Consider the following 23634-nt stretch of genomic DNA (forward strand, 5'->3'; position numbering starts at 1 on the left):
TTAGGATGCATGCAGTCAATTCAAGGAAGTGAACGTCCTGATGCAATAGGGTTCCCTGAGACAGTAGATCCTCTCTGTCCAGAAGTCTGAATAGATAATCCAGAGACATGTGGTGTAAGATCGGGAGCCAGTTCTTCTTGGGCCAGTAGGGAGTTATCAGAATTAAAGTCGCCCGTTCTTCTCGGACTTTTGTCAATACTCTTGAGATAAGCGGAATCGGAGGGAAGGCGTACAGAAGGCCTATTACCCAGGGCTGAGATAGAATGTCCACTCCCTCCGGATTGTCCTTTGGGTTCATAGAAAAAAATTGCTGAAGTTTACTGTTCTTCCTGGTTGTGAATAATTCTATGCAGGGTATGCCCCATCTCTGGACTATTTGCTGGAAGATCTCTGGGTTCAGTTCCCACTTGGAGGACCATATTCTCTCTCTGCTGAGAAAATCTGCTATTCTGTTTTTGGATCCCTGAGATGGACCGCTGACACTGAAAGAACATTTTTCTCTGCCCACCGGAAGATGTGTTCCGCTAATAACAACTTTCCTTTTGGGCCTCCCTGCCGGCTTAGGAAGGAGACGGTATACTGTTGCCTGAGAAGATCTTTATGTGACATCCCTTAACCAAATCCTGGCATTGCTGGATTGTTTCCCAGACTGCATGTAACTCTCTGAAATTGGATGATCTTCTTTGCACCACGGGAGACCATGTGCCCTGAAGATAACGGCCCTCTACATCAGCGCCCCAGCCCTTCTGAATGGCATCTGTAGTGATCCGATTGGAGGGTAAAAGGATCCAATCTACGCCCTTTTTTAGGTTCGACAGGGATGTCCACCAAGAAAGGGAAGATCTTAGTTCTGCCGACAGTCTCATCCCTTTGTCCAGGCCAGACGTCGACAGGATTGCCTTTTGCAAGGGCCTTGAGAGAGCCTGGGCCCATCTTACACTTGGGATACAGGACGTCATTAGCAGGGCCGGCTCCAGGTTTTTCTGGGCCCCGGGCGAAAGAGTCTCAGTGGGCCCCACATACCACGATTCATGATGCACAGATAACGCAGAGAAATATAGGTATAGTACAATGCAAAGATTTCACTTCTTACATTACATGACCGATATCTATTGTAAATTCCACAATAGCTCAGAAACCAGCAAATCGCTCCACACAGTATACTGGCCCCCATAAAATGCTTCATACAGAATACTGGCCCCCATATAACACTCCATACGGAATACTGGCCCCCATATAACGCTACATACAGAATACTGGCCCCCATATAACGCTCCATACAGAATACTGGCCCCCATAAAATGCTCTGTACAGGATACTAGCCCCCAAATAATGCCCTGTACAGGATACTGGTCCCCTTATAACGCTCCATACAGGATACTGGCCCCCATATAATGCTCCATGCAGGCTGTTCCCCCCACATAATGCCCTATGCAGACTGTTCCCCCCTTATAATGCCCCATGCAGGATGTCACCTCCCCATATTATGCCCTATGCAGGATGTCACCCCCCATATAATGCCCCATGCAGGATGTCACTCCCCCCATATAGTGCTCCATGCAGGATGTCACTTCTCCCCCCATATAATGCCCTATGCAGGATGTCCCTCCCCCCATATAATTCCCCATGCAGGATGTCTCTCCCCCCCCATATAATGCCCCATGCAGGATGTCACTCCCCCCCATATAATGCCCCATGCAGGATATCACTTCTCCCCCCCATATAATGCTCTATGCAGGATGTCCCTTTCCCCCCATATAATGGCCCATGCAGGATATCACTTGTCCCCCCCATATAATGCCCCATGCAGGATGTCACTCCCCCCATATAATGCCCCATATGCAGGATGTCACTTCCCCCCCATATAGTGCCCCATGCAGGATGTCACCCCCCATATTATGCCCCATGCAGGATATCACCTGCCCCCCATATAATGCCCCATGCAGGATGTCTCTTCCCCCCATATAATGCCCCATGCAGGATGTCACTCCCCCCCATATAATGCCCCATGCAGGATATCACTTCTCCCTCCCATATAATGCCCTATGCAGGATGTCCCTTTCCCCCCATATAATGCCCCAGGCAGGATGTCACTCCCCCCCATATAATGCCCCATGCAGGATGTCACTTCCCCCCCTATAGTGCCCCATGCAGGATGTCACCCCCCATATTATGCCCCATGCAGGATATCACCTCCCCCCCATATAATGCCCCATGCAGGATGTCTCTTCCCCCCCATATAATGCCCCATGCAGGATGTCACTCCCCCCCATATAATGCCCCATGCAGGATATCACTTCTCCCTCCCATATAATGCCCTATGCAGGATGTCCCTTTCCCCCCATATAATGGCCCATGCAGGATATCACTTGTCCCCACCATATAATGCCCCATGCAGGATGTCACTGCCCCCCATATAATGCCCCATGCAGGATGTCACTCCCCCCCATATAATGCCCCATGCAGGATGTCACACCCCATATAATGCCCCATGCAGGATATCACCTCCCCCTGCCATATAATGCCCCATGTAGGATGTCCCTTTACCCCACCATATAATGCCCCATTCAGGATGTCCCTTTCCCCCACCATATAATGCCCCATGCAGGATGTCACCCCCCCTCTTTATAATGCTCCATGCAGGTTATCACCCCCCTCTCTTTAAAAGCCCCATGCAGGATGTCACCCCCCTCTTTATAATGCCCCATGCAAGATGTCACCCCCCATATAATGCCCCATGCAGGATGTCACCCCCCAATATAATGCCCCATGCCTCCATACATTAAAAAAAAAAATCAAATACTCACCTCACTCCTCCTCACCTGCTGCCGCTGCTCAGGTCTGGACTCCATCGTCGCCGGCGTCATCCTGCTCTATGCTGCCTGTGACGGCTCAGGGGAGGGCATGGTGGAAAGACGTCACCGCACCCTCTGACCCGAGACGTCACAAGGAGCGCACAGCAGGAAGACAGTGGACCTGCGGAAGCACGGGGAGAGGTAAGCATCCGGCTGCCGGGGCCCTGAGCAAGCAGGGGAGAATGGCGGGCGCTGGCACCGCTCTCCTCCGGCCATAGCCCGGCTGGGTGCCCGACCACGAGTGGGCCCCCCCTGCCTGCTCAGGGCCCCGACACGCCAGGTGCTGACGCCGGCTCTAGTCATTAGGCCTAGGATTCTCATGGAATACCTGACTGAGGTGGAATTCCTTTCCTGGAAATTCCGTATTTTTAGACTGATCTCCTCCTCTTTTGTTAGAGGCAGGGAGGAATTTTGAAGATGAGAATTTAAGAGCAATACTAGGAACACTTTTTGGTGTATGGCTGGAGGTCCAATTTTTCCCAATTGATGCACCACTCTAGGGATTTTAAGGTCTCGATCACCTGTTTTGGCTGTTGGACTAGAAGAGACCTTGATTCGGCCACTAGAAGCTGATCATCCGGGTAAGGAATTATGATCGTACCTTGTTTCCTTAGAAAGGCTGCTACCTCTGTCATTACTTTTGTAAAAATTGGAGGAGCGGATGATAGGCAAATGGTAGAGAGGTGAACTGGAAATGGTACACTGTTTTCCTGTTAGAGAGTGAACTTTAGAAATTGTTGATGATTTGGATGGACAGGAACATGGTAATATGCATCTTTTAGGTCCAGGGGGCACATTACAGAGTTCTTCTCTATTAATGGGATGCTGGATCCTATTGTCTCCATTTTGAATCTCATGTATTCCACCCATTGATTTAGGGGTTTGAGGTTTATGACTGTACGGCGTTTGCCTGAGGGCTTTATTAACGAAAAGAGGGAAGAATAGTGTCCCAGGCCTAGTTCTGAGGGATGCACTGGTTTGACTGCGCCTAGTGTCTCCAGGTTTATTATGTCTTGCCAGAGGCTTTCTGAGGCCAGAACGGAATATTGTCGGGTAAGCTGAAAATGGTGCGGGGGAGGATGGGAAAAGTCTATTTTGTTCCCTTCCTTTATTGTCCATGAAATCCATTGGTTGTTGTGAAGACCCGGGGTCTTCCATGGGCGTAACGCTACTCAGACAACACAGGGTGAGAGTAAAACAGCGTGGCAATACTTTATTGAACCACAAAGCAGACAATAAACACACAGAAGAGTCGCAGCAAACACCCAAGATGGTACAACATTACACAGTCTCACCCTTCCTTCTCCTCCCGCCTGGGATAGAACTGCTGCGACTTTGGAGACTTCCAGGGCCGACTAACTCAACCAGTTGCCTAGATGATTTTTGAACAATGGTTAGAGGCTCCTGAGATACTAATGAGATTAGTGGAATGCTGGACACTTTATAAGATAAATTAGTGTACATAAACTGACGAGCAAGCAGAACATTAATAAAACACAGCCAGCAATCTCTAATCAAACACAATAAGGTATTTCTCTTGGATTAACAAATCGAATCGTCTGGCTAATTAAGATTTTAAGTTGTATTGTCACAGTTGTCCGTTATGGACTGCCAACTTTCTAGAAAAAAAACGGAGCAGCACCTCAATCTTTATGGCAGCAGGGTCTGCCTGATGGACCAGACGAAAATTGGGCTGCTCTACCCTTTCCCCCCTTTTGGTAAGACCATCTAACCAACTTACCCTTACCCGTATACTCTCGCCTAGGGGAACGATGGGATTTACAAAAGATTGTGCATGCGTTTTTCCTGCAGAATACATGCGGAATACATGCGGATTCACATGCGTTTCCGCATGCAGATTGACAAGCGCTTTCCAGGCGATTAGCATCACTTGGAAAGTGCTTGACAACTAGGTCACACTATATAAATCCAGCATGGATTTATATAGTGTGACCGTAAAACAATGCTTAAAATAAAGCTATGCTCACCCCCGATTCCCCGGCGTGTGCTGCAGCGCTCGTTACTGTCTGGTTCCCGGCTGCCGGCATATCGCGAGACACAGAGGTGAAGGGCCTGCGGTCACATGACTGTGACGTCACCGAAGGTCCTTCAGCGCTGCTGGCATGCCGAGAGAAGCCGTTGGACAGGTGAATATAAACTTTATTTTTTATTTTATTCATTTTTTCACAGGTACAATGGTACCCAGGTCTGGATGAGAGTCTTCTCTCCTCCAGAACTGGGTACCATAGAGATGCATAGAATCCGCTTGTACAAATGTACAGACGTGCATTCTATGCGTCTCAATGCAAGTCAATGGCGGCGCTTCCGCAAAATTAATGAACATGCTGCGGATTTATGAGCCCTGCAGAAACGCTGCGGAAGAATCCGCAGCATGTGCATTGACATTGCGGAATGCCATTGGGGACCATGGGGTGCGGATTACCATGCGTTTTTGATGCGTTTCCGCTGCGGAAATTCCGCAGCATAAACGCATGAAAAACGCATCGTGTGCACGCAGCCTTAGTTTTTTTTTTAATGGTTGCTGTGGAGGATTCCCAGCACCTTTTTAGCAGACTCTTGGCTTTCCTGTTCATTGCATCTTTAATGCAGGAGTCTTCAAAGGGAATGGACGTTTACTTTGCAACCTTTGCAATGGGAATGTCTACTTTGGGAATTTCCTCCCATAATTTAATTTCCTCCGGATCGAATGGAAGGCGGGCTTTAAAATCTCTCGGAATAATCAGCCTTTTTTCTGTGTCTGCCCAATTTTCCAAAATGGCCCTGATGTACTCATTAACAGGAAACACCCTATTTCTCCATGTCCTCAAACATTTCATCCTGTATGGAATGGGTTATATGAGCGTCCTCTAATTTCATAGTATGCCTCACTGATTTAAGCAAATCATCAGTATGCTCAGCCGGGAACAGATACATTTTATCATTTCTTCTGATGGTAAAAAGGTTCCTCCACCCCCCTCTCTAGATCCTGGTCTGAGACCGAATCTGGATATTCTTCTTCCCCAGATGACTCCTCCGTCTCCCACCTAGGTCTCTTGTGGCGGGAGAGGGGCTGCACTGCCTGGGGCAATTGAGGCGTCTGGGGCTGGAGACTGTATTCTGGACCTCCTCTCTAATTATAGGACGCATGTCAGTTAGGAACGTTTGCTTTCTCTTCCTTGAGAATCTTGGCAATGCATTCTTTACACAGCTGATTTTTGTAGCAATCTTGGCGCTTAGAGCCACATAAGCATTTTCGGGGTTTCTTCCGTGAGGATGATCCGGACCTCTGGGTTCCTCTATCTTGTTTTTTTTAGAAGGAGACACGGGAACTTTATTTAAAATTTGTTCTGTGTGTTTCAGTAGATTGAGGCACAATAAACAGGGCCTATACTCACACTACCCGGGGACTCTGCTGGTTTCTGAACGTGCAGGATTGGAATCCATCGTATCAGAATGTGCACACTTGTAAGAATACCCTTTTATAGAGTATTACCTGGTCAAGGTGGTTGTGGCACATTCCAACTCGTTATCCCCCACAATACCTTGCAGGGATGTATGCCCTGCTGTCCAGAATCAAGCGACATTTGTGTAAATCCAGAGTGCGTTCCAGTCTGGAACCCACGACTCATGAAAGTGCGTCCCGGAAGCGCGTTACGCCCCCGGAGCGCATGCCGGAATCGAGAAGTTCGTCTGGTGGATATCGCATGACCTCCTTACCGGAACGCACGCGCAGGCCGGAAGACTGCCGGCAGGCATGGCATGCGCTCCACCCCTGGAATACAATCAGGCAAGACCTAGAAGTCTGCTGGCGTACAGCCGAGAGCCCTCTATGAGAGGGAAAGGCGCAGTTGGGAGCCCCCCTGCTTCCACTAACTTGGCTGAGAGACCCCCGCCCAGTGGGGTATCAGCATGGAGCATCTTGACAGGGGGAAGGGGAGAAATGGATCCCCCCCAAACTCCCTAGCTCACAGGTACCCTTTTCAATGGTCTTCTACCGTCCTGTCCTGCTAGGGACTGGAAAAACACTGAGGGTGAGGTGAAGGGGGGCTTTTAACCTCTCATGTGTTTCCTGTCCCTAGAGGACCTGGTAAAATTATATTCTCGGGCTTTGGGGCAGCCTTTGGGGAGGGGCTTTATCTGGTGCTCTGCTTATGTATTCCACTGTATGCCTTCTGACAGGTCATTATGCCCTCAGTAACCTGCCTCCTATTTTTAATACTGCATGTGTAATTCTGTGGTTGAAATGTATAAATTGACATGAAGCAAGATGGCCCTGCTGCCCGCGCATGTGCAGTAGCATATCTCGCTTGCCGATAGATGCTACTGCGCAAGTGCAGCACCATAATGCTGCAACTTTTTTTTCCTCCAACAAAATGGCGCCGGCAAGCGATAGATGCTACTGCACACACATGGGAGCCATTTTGCTGGAGGAAATTTTTTTTTGCTTGTATCAATATGGCTCCGCCGGCCGCGCTTGCGCAGTAGCATCTATCGGCAAACAAGAAATGCTACTGCGTATACAGCGGGGCCATTTTGCTGCATGTAAATTTCTATATTTCAACCACAGCATTACACACAGGACTTAAAAACTGACTTACTAAATCCTTTTAAGCAACGATGAGCGCCACTGAGCGTTACTCGAGTTTGCCTAGGGTGCTCGGGTATGCACAGAGTATCGCGGGTGCTCGAGTTACGAGTCCTCGCAGCTGCATGTTTCGCGGCTGTTGGACAATCACCAAACATGCGGCCGTGGGGACACAAACGTGTCAATCGAGCACCCACGATACTCGGAGCATACCCGAGCACCCTGGCCAAACTTGATTAATGAGCTCTTGTGCTCATCACTACTTTTAACGATTCACTAAGTCAGTTTTTAATCACGTGATGTCGAAGAACTAATGGAAAAGAGAATAATTAGCTGGGTAAAATGAGCAATTGTAAGTACACAGTGCTATACAATATGATTCCAATATATTAAGAGGATAAAAGTTGATGGGAGCACTTCTTCAAAGGGGTTATCCGCTACTAGGACAACCCCTTCTTAAACTAAATGTATGGCCCAGATAAACAAACAAACCTCGCGGTCCCAGGGCTATGATGCGGTGTAATGACACGTGACGCCCAATCAGCGCTGGTATCTCTGTCCCCGCCTTCGTACAAACTGAACATGAAGCGGAAGTCCGGCTGCAGCTGATCCTGGACTTCCTCTTCATGTTCATTTCGACAGGAGGTGGGGACAGTGACACCAGGCATCACGTGTCATTCCACCACATCACAGCACTGGGACAGAGTACAGATACCACTGGAACAGAGCCAGCATGGGAGGCGAGTAAAGGTTTATTTTATCGGGGCTGAACATTAAGAAGGGGTTGTCCTAGTAGTGGACAACCCCATTAAGCTGAACTTGCGGCGGCGATCGTGCAGGCATAGCTCAAGTCAAGAACCCCTTCCAGACCATGACGTAAACTTACAGCCATTATATAGTACGTAGCAGCATTTGATGTGTCTGACCAAGTAGGAAGATGGTCAGCACATATTGCAATTCCTGGCCAAGGAAGGAAGAATAAGCGATTATACAGATGACATAACTATGGTTTGCAGCTGCTGCTTTCTGCGAGGTAAAACATTGCCCCTATGTTTTATCATAGAAGTGAGTGTTTTTGCCCAAATCACTAGTCTCCAGAGTTATTTATTATTATAGCGCCATTTATTCCATGGCGCTTTACATGTGAAAAAGCAGTATAATACAAGAACAATTACAATAAACTTGAACACAATGTGACAGCGACTGGTACAGGAGAAGCGAGGACCCTGCCCGCAAGGGCTCACAATCTACAAGGGATGGGTGAGTATACAGTAGGTGAGGGTAGAGCTGGTCGTGCAGCGGTATGGTGGAGCGAGGACCCTGCCCGCGAGGGCTCACAATCTACAAGGGATGGGTGAGGATACAGTAGGTGAGGGTAGAGCTGGTCGTGCAGCGGTATGGTGGAGCGAGGACCCTGCCCGCAAGGGCTCACAATCTACAAGGGATGGGCGAGTATACAGTAGGTGACGGTAGAGCTGGTCGTGCAGCGGTGGTTACTGCAGGTTGTAGGCTTGTCGGAAGAGGTGGGTCTTCAGGTTCCTTTTGAAGGTTTCCACGGTAGGCGAGAGTCTGATACGTTGGGGTAGAGAGTTCCAGAGTAGGGGGGGATGCACAGGAGAAATCTTGTATACGGTTGTGGGAGGAGGAGATCAGAGGGGAGTAGAGAAGGACATCTTGTGAGGATCGGAGGTTGCGTGCGGGTATGTATCGGGAGACTAGGTCAGAGATATATGGAGGAGACAGGTTGTGAATGGCTTTGTATGTCATGGTTATGGTTTTGAACTGGAGTCTCTGAGCAATGGGGAGCCAGTGGAGAGATTGACAGAGAGGAAAGGCCGGGGAATAGTGCGGTGGGGGGGAGACGACAGGTGGATTAGTCGGGCAGCAGAGCTTAGGATAGATTGGAGGGGTGCGAGAGTGTTAGAGGGGAGGTCACAGAGTAAGAGGTTGCAGTAGTCAAGGCGGGAGATGAGGAGGGCGTGCACTAGTTTTTTTGCAGATGCATGGTTTATCAATGTGCGGATCCGGGAGATATTTTGGAGTTGGAATCGGCAGGAAGTGGAAAGGGCTTGGATATGTGGTTTGAAGGAGAGTTGAGTCCAGGGTTACCCCAAGGCAGTGAGCTTGAGGGACTGGGGAGAGTGGGCAGCCATTGACGTTGATAGATAGGTCAGTTGGGGGGGTTGAATGAGATGGCGGAAAGATGATGAATTCCATTTTGTCCATGTTAAGTTTTAGAAATCTGGCAGAGAAGAAGGATGAGATAGCAGACAGACATTGTGGGATTTTGGTTAGTAAGGAGGTGATATCGGGTCCAGAGAGGTAGATCTGTGTGTCATCAGCATAGAGGTGATAATGAAAGCCATGAGATTCTATGAGCTGTCCCAGGCCTAAGGTGTAGATGGAGAAGAGCAGCGGTCCTAGAACTGAACCTTGGGGGACACCGACAGATAGGGGGCGAGATAAGGAGGTGGTGTGTGAGTGGGAGACACTGAATGTCCTGTCTGTTAGGTATGAGGAGATCCAGGATAGGGCCAAGTCTGTGATGCCGAGAGATGAGAGAGTGTAGTAATATGGAATGGTCCACTGTGTCAAAGGCAGATGACAGGTCTAGGAGGAGGAGGACAGAGTAGTGTCGCTTAGCTTTGGCGGTTAGTAGGTCATTGGTGACTTTAGTCAGTGCAGTTTCAGTAGAATGGTGCGGTCGGAAACCAGATTGTAGGCGGTCGAACAGGGAGCAGGAGGAGAGGTGGGAGGACAGCTCAGAGTGGACATGTTGTTCCAGTAGTTTTGAGGCATAGGGGAGAAGTGATATGGGGCGATAGCTAGACACAGAGGATGGGTCAAGGGAGGGTTTTTTGAGGATGGGTGAGATTGAGGCATGTTTGAAGCATGAGGGGAAGACACCAGTTGTTAGTGACAGGTTGAAGAGGTGGGCTAGGGTTGGGATGAAGATAGTGGTAAGGTTTGGGATGAGGTGGGATGGGATTGGGTCAAGTTCACAGGTGGTGAGGTGTGATTTGGAGAGTAAAGAGGAAAGTTTATCTTCAGAAATGGTGGAGAAGGTGGTTTTGGAGGAAGAGGGTTGAGTAGGTGTGGGGAGGGGCTGTCGGGGCTTTAGGCAAGAGCTTTGTCTGATGGTGTCAATCTTCTACTTAAAGAATGAGGCAAAGTCTTTGGCTGAAATAAGAGGAGAGGGAGGAGGCACTGGGGGAGGAGAGAGTTGAAGGTGTTGAATAGTTGTTTAGGGTTGTGAGACAGGGAAGATATGAGAAGTATGTTTGTTTTGCTGCAGTGAATGTGGACTTGAAGGTAGTGAGGGACTGTTTGAATGCGATGAAGTGCTCATTGGACTGGGACCTTTTCCATCTACGTTCAGCAACCCTGGAGGCCCGTCGCAGTTCTTCAGTTAGGCTGGTGTGCCACGGTTGTCTGTTGATTGTGCGAGCCTTGGTATGTGTGAGGGGGGGCGACCGAATCGAGAGCTGCAGCGGTTGTGGTGTTGTATAAAGTGGCAGCAACATCTGCATCATGTAAGGAACTAATGTCTGTAAGAGGGAGGAGGGATTCAGAGAGTGAGTGTAGGTCAAGGTGTTTGAGATGTCTGCGAGGGTATGCAACTTTGTGGAGTGGGGATTGTTGCCCTGGAGAGGAGAGAGAAGAGAATGTGAGTAGGTTGTGGTCAGAAAGAGGGAGAGGTGAGCTAGAGAGGTTAGATAGGGAACAGAGGCGGGTGAAGATGAGGTCCAGTGTGTGGCCGTCTTTGTGCGTGGGTGTGGAGTTCATCATAAATCAAGTAAGCTGACATTAGGTGTCACTGACTTGATTTCCAATATGAGCAGAGTGCTAGAGACGCAGCAAAAGAACTGATTCCTGTAATAAAACAGGTAAGGAAATGTTTTGCCTCACAAAAAGAATCCGCTGCAATCCCATGCTGTCCTGTCCGTATACTTTTTTGTATCCTTCCCTAGCAAGGTGCTGTGGTATGATCAGACACAGCCATTTAATAGTATGTAGCAGGTGCACATTTATAAGATTATCTCAGCACAGGAACATTTTAACAAATCAAATTGTGGAACTTATTATTATACCAATAGACATTGATTAAAATACACTTTGTTTATGGGACAATCTTGTAAGTATTTTTGAAGAGTTATTGAAGTGTTTTGAAAACTTTTACTTTGTTGCAGCTATTTGATTCACAGTGTCTAGTAGTTTGGATCGGATGTCATCAGAAGCCACTTCAAAAGTAGTGTCATGCACTTTTATTCCACCAAACATTTTTTAAAACCTGAAGCGGAAAAAAACTGCATATAGAAACAGTAAACCGGTTCTACAATAGAAATGAATAGGAAGAGTCTCAAGCATTTAAGTGATATTGCAGGTTTTTTTTAATGGACCAACTTTCAAAAACCGTGTGAATGTTCCTTTAAAATGTAGCAGACTTTCTGTGCACAAAATAACACATCAGAAAAAATGCAACATTTACATTAAGTGGATTTATGGCCTTTGCCTTAAAAAGGTCAAGGATGCAGTAAATTTCAGAGAGTCATTATGGAAAACAATGATTAAGTTAAGAAAATGAAACTGAGTTTTATAATAAAAGTAAAATATTGTTAATTCTCTCATTTATTTAACATATTAAGAAGCTATAGATACATTTTTTACAAAACGATACAAAATAGAAAAAATGTCTGGGAAGAAAATTCTAATGAAATATTAAACTTCAAGCTTTTAAGACCATTTACAATAATTTATATAAATTATTCTTCCCAGTGAGCCGATTTTAATATTTTACACAGTTTATTTTATTTTACACAGCACATTAAAATCAACAACGTTCATCAATCATCTGATGTTCCTGCGATTGACTGGTTTTGATATAATTTTCCTTCTCCTGGTTTTCCTGGACTGCTTTCGATCAGAAGCTTTAGATTTTAAAGATGAAGGCTTTGTACTTTCTGAATCACCAGTTGCCTTTTCTGGGGGTGACAGCAGCTGAATCTTTATAGGAGGGTGATCTTCTGCCCTATAATATTCCAGAAGTAACAAGTTGAAGTGCACAGGAGTAGTAAGTACATTACATGCCTATAGTGAACAACGATGTGTTAACATTTTCTATGTATACAGGTATGGCTCTGCATCACGGATTGCCATAGCAGACACATAGTAGACACAGGACGAATAACTCTGCATGCAGCACTATCAAAAGTGAGGAACACCACAACAGTGCCCATTAGAAATCAACAAGGCCAGTGGGGGGTGCTATTGAGGTCAAATAAATAATCTGACACTGGGTAGTGGTTGCAGTTACTTATGGAAACTGCACCACAGATGTGAAAAAAGTCACATCTGAATATCCTTTACTGTGCCCCTTCTAAAACTTATTAGCCAAAACTTACTATGTTCAATGTGTCTAAAATGCAAATATATACAGAATCATATCAAACGAGCCCTTTGACGTTTCTGGTAAAGACAGCAGAGTAGGTCCATATAGCTCATACATTTGGAGAAAGTAGTGTGGAGGACAGAGAGCAAACCATTTCATTAAGTTCATTAAAGGGGATATCTGGGACATTAAAAATAGGAATGAAGTTGCTGAATCAGGCTACTACCTGCCTGTTGTACCCGGCGCCGGTCATTGACCGCTCCTGCTGGAGAGTCTGCTTCCCCCTGTCAGCAGAGCAGCAGTTTCTCCTCCTGTTGACAGGACGGGACCACTGGTGTCATGCTGATTGACGGCCGGCTTCCCCCAAATAGGCAGCAGAGCGCCAGCTGTCAATCAGCATGACACCAGTGGTCCCGTCCAGTCAACAGGAGGAGAAACTGCTGCTCTGCTGCGGTGACCTCAGTAGAAGCCTGTGACTGCTTTGGGCACAACAGAAAGGTACATCGCAACTACCTGCCTGTCCGTGGTTAGGCACTTTTTTTTTTTCGAATCCCGTATCCCCTTTGTCATATTGGTGAGCACCATCTCTCAATACTGCGTCAAACTACCAAATTTACATCCAGATGTTAGTTCACTTAGTACATAAGTGTTCCCAAAACTGTAAAATGTTAGTGTATGCATACCGTGAGAGTCTCAGAGCAGAAATCCCACCTTTGTTATTAAAATATTCACATTAACATATACCACTTAGAATAAATATAGAATAAATGAGAAAAAAAGGGGGAGAAAAGGGTCTGGTAGTAAAGAAAGTGAATAAAATGAAAGTTATTTTGTTAATTAAATAAAATATTAAAATACGGTATTTTTCGGACTATAAGGGTATGTGCCCATGATGCAGACTTTAAGCAGAAATTTCCTGAGCGTTTTTTCCTCTCCCTGGCAGAAAAAGGCATACAGATTTTACATGCGGTTTTTCTGCCAGGGAGAAGCGTTTAAGCGTTTTTACATGCGCTTTTCCAAGCGATTTTAAGCATCACTTGATATCTATAATATAACACTACAAGTGTCCCTCTGTCTGAAGCCTCGATAGACTGTGCAAGCGCGACACGCCTGTGCAGTCTGGCTCCAGACAGAAGAACGCATCCAGCCGTTACAGGTAAGAGGAGGGTATGGCACCGGAGATCACGGTATGCGTAGACACTGAGCACATACCACGATCTTCAGCGCCATATTTACCTGACCGGGAGGAGCGCTGCTGCGGCGCCTCTCTTGACCCAGAGATCGGGGCAGGAGTGAGGCATCGGAATCGGCACATGCGCATAGAGCTATCCGGCAGCATTTTACTGAAGACACATTTACAGTGTGTCTACAGCAAAACGGCGCCGGACAGCGCGGTATGGGCACGCGCCGCACTCCTCCACCGGCCTCCGGCAGAACAGGACACAGCAGCGCTGGAGCACAAGGAAGAAAGGCGAGTATAAGTGTTTATTTTTTTGTATGCGTACAGCGTGAAACTGATGAGGGGTAACACGAATACAAAGATTGGGGGGGGGGGTGAGGGGTACCATGCATACAAAGATTGGGGGGGTGAGGGGTACCATGCATACAAAGATTGGGGGGGGGGCGAGGGGACCATGCATACCAGGATTGGGGGGCGAGGGGACCATGCATACCAGGATTGGGGGGCGAGGGGACCATGCATACCAGGATTGGGGGGCGAGGGGACCATGCATACCAGGATTGGGGGGCGAGGGGACCATGCATACCAGGATTGGGGGGCGAGGGGACCATGCATACCAGGATTGGGGGGCGAGGGGACCATGCATACCAGGATTGGGGGGCGAGGGGACCATGCATACCAGGATTGGGGGGCGAAGGGACCATGCATACCAGGATTGGGGGGCGAAGGGACCATGCATACCAGGATTGGGGGGCGAGGGGACCATGCATACCAGGATTGGGGGGGTGAGGGGTGCCATGCATAACGGGACTGGGGGGCGAGGGGTGCCATGCATACCAGGACTGGGGGGCGAGGGGACCATGCATACCAGGATTGGGGGGCGAGGGGACCATGCATACCAGGATTGGGGGGCGAGGGGACCATGCATACCAGGATTGGGGGGCGAGGGGACCATGCATACCAGGATTGGGGGCGAGGGGACCATGCATACCAGGATTGGGGGGGTGAGGGGTACCATACATATATACCAGGATTGGGGGATGAGGGGTGCCATGCATACCAGGATTGGGGGATGAGGGGTGCCATGCATACCAGGATTGGGGGGCGAGGGGACCATGCATACCAGGATTGGGGGGCGAGGGGACCATGCATACCAGGATTGGGGGGCGAGGGGACCATGCATACCAGGATTGGGGGGCGAGGGGACCATGCATACCAGGATTGGGGGGCGAGGGGACCATGCATACCAGGATTGGGGGGCGAGGGGACCATGCATACCAGGATTGGGGGGGTGAGGGGTGCCATGCATAACGGGACTGGGGGGCGAGGGGTGCCATGCATACCAGGATTGGGGGGGTGAGGGGTGCCATGCATAACGGGACTGGGGGGCGAGGGGTGCCATGCATAACGGGACTGGGGGATGAGGGGTGCCATGCATACCAGGACTGGGGGGCGAGGGGTGCCATGCATACCAGGACTGGGGGGCGAGGGGACCATGCATACCAGGATTGGGGGGCGAGGGGACCATGCATACCAGGATTGGGGGGCAAGGGGACCATGCATACCAGGATTGGGGGGCGAGGGGACCATGCATACCAGGATTGGGGGCGAGGGGACCATGCATACCAGGATTGGGGGGGTGAGGGGTGCCATGCATACCAGGATTGGGGGTGAGGAGTGCCATGCATACCAGGATAGGATGGTGGGGACAGGAGGGGGCAGGACATACCAGCATGGGAGACCATATACCAATAAAAATGCTCGCCACCAGGGCGTAGAACGGGTTCAATAGCTAGTGTGTATTGATCCTTTAAAGGATAGCAATATGATTGAGACAGTTATTGAAGTGCCACCCAATAGAGAACAATGTTGCACTTTATTTCCTACAAATTGAAATGTTCAGGAACTTTGATACAGTGTATTATATGGAGAAATCTGTATAAGAAGCATGAGTGAATATATTACAGTATTAATGATATACTATATCCAGACTTTGAACAACAAAATAAGTTTAAGTAGTATAGAGGAAGTCCCCGACTTCCAAACATCCAACTTACGTATGACCCCTAATTACGTATGCCTGTTAAACAAAAACACACATGATTAAAGCTGACCTCTCCGGCTATTGTCTGATCCTCCTCTTTTTGCCATTGCGCGTTGCTTCTAAGGCCTTTTCACTATGGATTAGGACTTCATGACACATCCAGACCGCAGGTCACTGCATGTCATAAGGTCTTGTATGGAATTACTGGTCTATGGTGAAGAGACCGGAGAAACAGCACGCAGCGATGCAGAAAAGTGAATCGGATGGTGGGTGTCGAAGTGGTCAGGTATGACTGAGACTGCAGACTTGTGAATCCTCCCAGGGCACGCACTGTGTGCTGCGAAGATTCGCCGTTCTCTGCTCCGGGAACAGCGGTCAGGTATGTAATATGCATGCTTCCAGGCTGAACCAGTCTAGTGGGCGCGACCTCGCTCAATACAACTGTATTGAGCGAGGTCGCGCCCACTAGATGGGTTTTGCCATGGAGAATGCATGTAGAGTACCTTACCGCCGTTTCCGGGGCAGGAAACGACGAATCCTCACAACACACAGTGCGTGCCCTGGGAGGATTCACAAGTCTGCAGTCGCACAGAGTGACTGCACACTTTTCATTTTAAACCAGACAATCCCTTTAATGGAATTAATAAATAGGTGTTCATAAAAAACTGTCAAAATTGAAACATTTATTTTCTGCAAACCTATTCCTTGTATTTTTTCCCTCTTCCCCTTTATTCTATAATCCGTAAATTTTCAGCAATCAGGTCAGACCACCTAGATATTTTGCTCCTATTAAATAGACGTCAATCAGTAATGCCAGATTCTACTGGTAAAGCAGATCCCTAGGTGATATCCTAATAGTCCTTTTTTCTTAGCAGTGATTTAGTTGCTTTAAGTCCATAATCAGTTTAATAATTTTATTATAGCTTTCTATAGACTTCTCTATATAACTTGGTGAAGGGTGATGTTTGAAATGCCAGACATGAACACTGACGGCGCCCAACAGTATAAGGTAATGGACATTGCTCCTAAAGCCACTGACTATAAAAAAAGATGAGGAGTGGAAAAGTAGACTAACACGCAAGACTGCTGTCAATCACCAATGTGCCTTATTGAAGCCATCCCATGGAGGTGGCACAAATATATTTTAGCATCTGCTGTTAAGCATACTTACCCTGTCAGAATAAAGGGCCAGATTCATTAAAACTGGAATTTTGTACACCAGTCTTAATGATGGGTGTGCAGAATTAAAATGTGCAAACCCCTTATGAATTCGGTACACCTCATCACGGACATGCATCTTGCCAAATATGCTACTCCAGCCAGCAATCATGCCAATACGTTCTCATGGATTACTGCGCATTTTATACTGTTTATATACTCAAAGCAGTAATCAATCATTGAAGAAAAGCGTAGGGCTTTATCTCCAGTGCCAATGTTTGAATGTGCTAGTCTGTTCTTACATAGGAAGTGATCAGGGAGTTCATAACTGGATCACTCTCAATGCTACATATTTACTAGCCAACCAATAATGATCCACTGATGAGAGTGCGATATGGGAATAGATGGTCTCACAACTGAGACTGGTTGATTAGATAACGTATAGAATTAAATAATATAGGACCCACTAACTATTAATGGGAACAAACTTTTAAAAAAGGGAGTTAATGTTAGTCGGTCATGGGAGAAGACTTTCATAATTGAGACTAATATTTAATACAGCATTCACAGACTACATTTGGTACAACATTTCTAGATATTTGTGATTCAGAATCACCTTATTTCTTAATAGAACTAATAATAGTTAGATTTTAATAATATGACTCCAATTGGATTAGATCGCGAATCCAGACAAACTGAAGTAACATTTCTGCTGTAAGGTATGAGCAATTTGTAATAAATTTGTCAAGCAGGTGTTGCAATATTCTGTCTCGCCCCAGTTCCAAGTAATTTGGTGTAGCGGCCAAAACTGCTGTGAAAACTGCAACATCTAAGGTATTTTAAGGCTGAATTCTGGTGGTTACACATTGATGAATCAGGCCCAAAAGTGTGTATATATGTAACAGGTTAGATGATTTTACCGAAATTAAGAAGGAATGAAAACACTACAACAAATACTTACTGGTCGTCTTCCTTTACTCGGCATTTTGAAGGTCTGCCTCTTGGTCGCTTTAGTTCTGGTGTGTCAGGAACATAAGGAGTCGCATGAAATAGCTCAACAGTTACATCCTAAAAATTAGGGAAACGCATAATTAGGGCTTAAGATTTTCTGCAATGTAAAAGGAAAGGAAAGCCCAGCAACATAAAACAATGATATCCGACCTTTTCTTCCAGCATTACACTGGTAGAGAGTTTTGTCCTTGTTGTCCTCCTTGTACTTCGAGATGGTGGAGAAAACAGGTACTCTGAAGCTATTGGTGCTGGCGTCTTAGTGGGAGAAATAAGGAGAGCTGTTTGCTGAGCTGCAGAGGGAACAAACAAGTTCATTACGTGAGAAATAGATGTTCAGTTATTGTTACAAGTATGTCCATGTTTTTTAAAGTACTGGAAAGCTAAAAATGTGCCCATGGAGCACAAAGATTGAAATTTATGAAAACAGCAACACAGCGGCTTTTTTTCTAGTTTATTTGTTGGACCTGAAGACACAAGATTGGAACAAACTGGTTTCTTCCACATCAGGTTTCACAAATTAATGTAGCCAGAAGTGTAGGTTCACCCATTATTGATAACATAAGAAAAGTTTGGTTTGTAAATGCCACTTAATTATCCCGATTATTGATCCAGAGTTACATTCTACATAAATGAGCGGCACTCAAATAGCTAGAGTTCTGCTCACATGCAGCAGATATGTAGTAGGTGTCGGAGGCATCAAATCTGCTCCATAAAGCTTCCTGGGGCGGCTTCTCCAGTGTGAACATGGAGTTTTACACACAATTTAGATGAGGCTATGTTCACACATTGCGTTTTTTGCTGCGTGGTTTTTTTTTCTGCAGCAAAACCTGATCTCTTGCCAGGAGGTTTGTTCAGGATTTTCTTGCTTTTTTGCGCGCTTTTTTCACTGTCCTTTTGTCTCTTATGCATGTACATAAAATTCAGTGAAAAAATGACAGCACAGAACTAGCTGAGCCGTTAGTGCGGCTCTGGGTGATGATGCAGAGTAACTGGGAATCAGCACACAAATGTAACATTTATCATTCTAACTGTAAGATAATGTTTAAACAAAACTATGCTAAACCTAAAACTTGGTGCCTTAGATGAACCAGTAAAGTCTCATTCAGACATCTGTTTAACATGGTCTCCATAATCACAAATAGATCATGCAGCCATAAGTGTATGTGCACACGTTCAGTATTTGGGTGCAGATATTTCTGCATCTCTTGGCAGAAAAAAAGCACGGTTTTTGCATGCGCTTTTTTTTACAGCAAGGAATGCCTTTTGGAGCTAAAGATATTTGAAAAAAGATACGTGGGACATCGCTTTAACCCTTCTCTGGTTTTGCGCACCTTATTCCATGAGCCATAACTTTTATTTTTTTTCAACATGTCCATGTGAGGGCTTGTGTTTTGCAAGACGAGTTGCACTTTTGAACGACACCATTGGTTTTACCATATTGTGTACTGAAAAACAGGAAAAAAATTCCAAGTGCGGCGAAATTGCAAAAAAGTGCAATTCCGCCTTTTTTTTTTACCATGTTCACTCAAAGCTAAAACTCACTTGCCATTATGATTCTACAGGTCAATACGAGTTCGTAGATACCAAATATGTATATGTTCTCTTATTTGAGTGGAAAAAAAAATCCAAACTTTGTTATAAAAAAAAAAAAAAAAAAAGGCGCCATTTTCCGAGACCAGTCGAGACTTTATTTTTCGTGGTCTGGGCCGGGTGAGGGCTTATTTTTTGTGCATCGAGCTGATGTTTTTATTGATACCACTTTGGTGTAGATACGATCTTTTGATAACCTGTTATTGCATTTTATTGCAATGTTGCGGCGACTAAAAAAAATTTCATTGTGGCATTTGGATTTTTGTTCTCGTTACGCCATTTACCGATCTGATGAACACTTTTTTTATATTGATAGATCGGGCGCTTCTGAAAGCGGGATACCAAATATGTGTATATTTGATTTTTTTTATGGTTTTATTTTGAATAGGGCAAAAGTGGGGGTGGGAGTGATTTAAACTTTTAAAAACATTTTTTTTCTACTTTTTACTTGCTTCAATAGTCTCCATCTTCCGATCACCTGTGTTACACATAGCAGGGCATTAGTCCCGCTATGTGTAACAAAACTGCTCATCGGCTGTGAACGCCGACCGCCGCTCATAGCAGATTGGCTATGACAACCACAGAGGTCGCCTGTAGACTCCGGGTTGTCATGACAACCCATCGGAGACCCCCGATCATGTGACACGCTTCCGGCATGATCATGTTAAATGCTTTTGTCAGAATTTGACAGCGGCATTTATCATGTTAACAGCTGCGGGTAGATCGCGATTCCACCTGCGGCTGTTAGGGGCATGTCCAGATCAGCGGTCATTTGCCCGGAAAGGTGCAGGCTCAGCACCGGAGCCCGCACCAAAAGGGGAGACACGACATGCGCTGTACATGTACGGAGCATGTCGTGAAGGGGTTAAAGAAAGTGTTTTATTCTTGGCGTGTGTGTTTATTTCACTGTTTACTTACAAGTTTAGTAATAAGGGTGTCTGGCTGACACCTCTTCATTACTAAACCTTGGGCTTTATGTCAGCGACACCTAATCCCATTACCCTGATGCATCAGGAAGAATCTGGGCTAAGTGCCAGAATTGGAACATTAAATATGAAGTGTCATTTCTGGGGCAGCGGAGGGCTGGTATTTTTTAGCTTAGAAAGAGCTATTAGGCCAATATGTCCCCTGGCTATTAACAGCTCACAGCTGTTTGGTTAAGCCTTTAGGGCACGTCCCCACGATCAGGAACCAGCAGCGCGCTTGGACTACGCCCAAAATGCTGCATTCTAATGCTGCACTTGTTTTGTCAGTACATGTGGATCCACTGCATGTAATGACATTTCAATCGGTCAAAATCTGCAAATTGACATGCTGCGGGTGAGTTTACACAGCGTCAAAAACAAGCAGTGGGCATGGGATTTCTTATGAAATAAAATGAATTAAGTAAAATAAATGGTGTGGGCACCCGCGTCATTTTCATATCCAGCAGAGGGAAACCTGGGGGCTGATATTACTAGCCAGGGAAGGGGCAATTAGCCAAAAATGTTCCCTGCCTATTAACAGCCCACAGCTGTTACCTTCGCGTTTACTGGCTAGATACAAGAGGGACCAATGAAAAAAATTGACGTAGGGTCCCCATATAAAATCTGACCAGCAAAGGCTAAACCGACAGCTGTGAGCAGATATTAATAGCCAAGGAAGGGGCCATGGATACTGGCTCCCTCCGAGGCTAATAGTATCAGCCCTCAGCGGCCCTAGAAATTGCGCATCCGTAAGATGCGCCAAATCTGGTGCTTAGTCTCCGCTCTTCCCACTTGCCCTGTGGCGGTGGCAAGTGGGGTAATAATGTTGGGGTTCATGTCAGCCTTGCATTAGCAGCTGGCATGAAGCCCAGGTTAGTAATACCGGGCGTCTATAAGACACCCCCATTACTAACCACATAGTATGGTTTTGAAAAACACACGGACTGAAAAAAATCCTTTATTTGAAATAAAAGTCCACACGGTTTTAATCATTTATTTAAAAATAAACAGTTATATTTACCCAACGCCTAATCCCCTGAAGCCATTGTCATCTGTAAAAGAAACAGAAAATAAAAATACTCACCTAACGTCCAATCCGCTGAAGCCAGTCACCTGAAAAAAATAAAATAAAACCACAACCATATCCCTCATCTGTTCGAGGTGATGACATTATCCACAGTGTCCCACGAAGATTTGGGTCAGTTCTAGAGCAGTCACAGCAGGCTATACATGGACACAGGAGTATAAAATCGCTCCTGTGAGTGCACAGCACTGAGCTGCATGGAGAGAAGTCACCGGAGTTCAATCAGCTGATAAGCTCTGGTGACCTCACGGCACCACTGCTGCATGAGAATTTTCTGACACAGCAACGGTGCAGTAAGTGAGGTCACTGGAGCTCATCAGCTGATTGAACTCTGGTGACCTCTCTCCCGGCAGATCAGCGCTATACACTGCCGGGAGCGATCACACTCCTGTCAGTGTATCGCTGGCTGATCTGATTGCCGTGGGACACTCGGGATTATGGCAGATATGTGAGTATATAGTGGTTTATTATTGTTTACAAGTGACATGGGCAAAGGGAATTAGGCAAAACCACACAAAGTTGACATGCAGCAGTTTTAAACGCATTGCAAATCCTGACTAGCGTTTTTTGCCCAATTCTTAGCGGAAAAAATGTTGCTAAAACGAACAGTGTGCACACAGCCTAAGGGTATTTGGTGCAGAAAATTCTGTATCTCTTGGCAGGAAAACGCAGCATCAAAAATGTTGCGATTTTGCCTAGTTTTTTCAGTGCATTCAATGGTTGAAAAACGCAGGCAAAAAAGCACAGAGAATTGACATGCTGCAGATTATTTTCTATACTCAACATGTGCATGACAGTTCAGGTTTCTCATTCACTTTGCTAGCACCAGGTTTTATCACAAATTTGCGCACAAAAAAACCTGCAACAAAAAAAAAAGCACTAAATCTGCAACATGTGCACACAGCCTAGGGGTATGTGCACACGGTTGGGACTGGCAACACTTTGAAAGCAGCATACTTTATGCTGCGTCCAAATCGCTGCACGCAGGTGAATCCGCATGTGTAAATTGAACCATGCGGATTCACCGCAATCAATAAATTGTAGTGATCTAATTTCTGTTGCGGAGACTAGCCTGCTCTGCAAGAGAAATTAACATGCTGTGGTCTGGAAAGACGCACCGCATGTCCGAGGGTGATCCGCAGGTGCACAGAGACGCATAGTGGGAATGGGATATCTTGAAATCCCATCCACTATACTGTAACATCTGGCCACTCCGGATTGCACGCAGCGCTAGTGCGCTGCTTCCAATCCGCAGCGATTGCGGATTGTGCGCACGTACCCTTACACTGAAATAATTGACATGCTGCAGATTTAAAGCTGCACCAAATCTGCAAGTCACAAATAAGCAATGTCTGCATGAGACTTCAGGATTCTCATTCACTTTGCTGGCTTCAGGAAATCCTTCAGGTTGTGACAAATCTGCACTGAAAAACGCAGCAAAAATGGCAACATATGCACATAGCCTAATAGTCTATGGTGAGGATCACGTTTTTGTGTGTCTGATTTTGTTTAAAATCACGGATAAAATCCAATCAATACAAATATATGGATCTGAAAATGCTATCAATATGCAGTTTTTAACATTTGGAAGGTAGAAAAGGCTGTGATTTTTTTAATGCATACAAGAAAATTACTGCTGAAACACTGACTGTAAAAAGGGACATAATGACCAAAAAATGAGGAATGTCCGATTCAAAATGCTGATGAAATAAAACAGACATTTAATGGGAGTCTGTCACCCCCCCCCCCGGTGATATCAGCCCTCAACTATGG

The 23634-nt window shown here is 46.2% G+C and overlaps 1 protein-coding gene across 1 annotated transcript in view; it reads right to left on the reverse strand.

Moving 5' to 3' along the window:
- Positions 1-12051: 12051 nt before the first annotated feature.
- The window catches only part of LOC141273769 (protein ELYS-like), a 116061-nt gene continuing 104478 nt past the window's right edge, over positions 12052-23634 (reverse strand). Inside the window, exons 32-34 of the mRNA XM_073686106.1 lie at positions 18373-18512; positions 18173-18279; positions 12052-12469 (exon numbers count right to left, since the gene is read on the reverse strand). Of these exons, the coding sequence (XP_073542207.1) occupies positions 12289-12469; positions 18173-18279; positions 18373-18512 (428 nt within the window). The 3' untranslated portion in view covers positions 12052-12288. The remainder of the gene's footprint in view (positions 12470-18172; positions 18280-18372; positions 18513-23634) is intronic.

The sequence above is a fragment of the Phyllobates terribilis genome, unplaced genomic scaffold, assembly GCF_046119375.1.
Source record: "Phyllobates terribilis strain yellow unplaced genomic scaffold, ASM4611937v1 Scaffold_5__5_contigs__length_657084704, whole genome shotgun sequence".
NCBI classification, from domain to species: Eukaryota; Metazoa; Chordata; class Amphibia; order Anura; family Dendrobatidae; genus Phyllobates; species Phyllobates terribilis.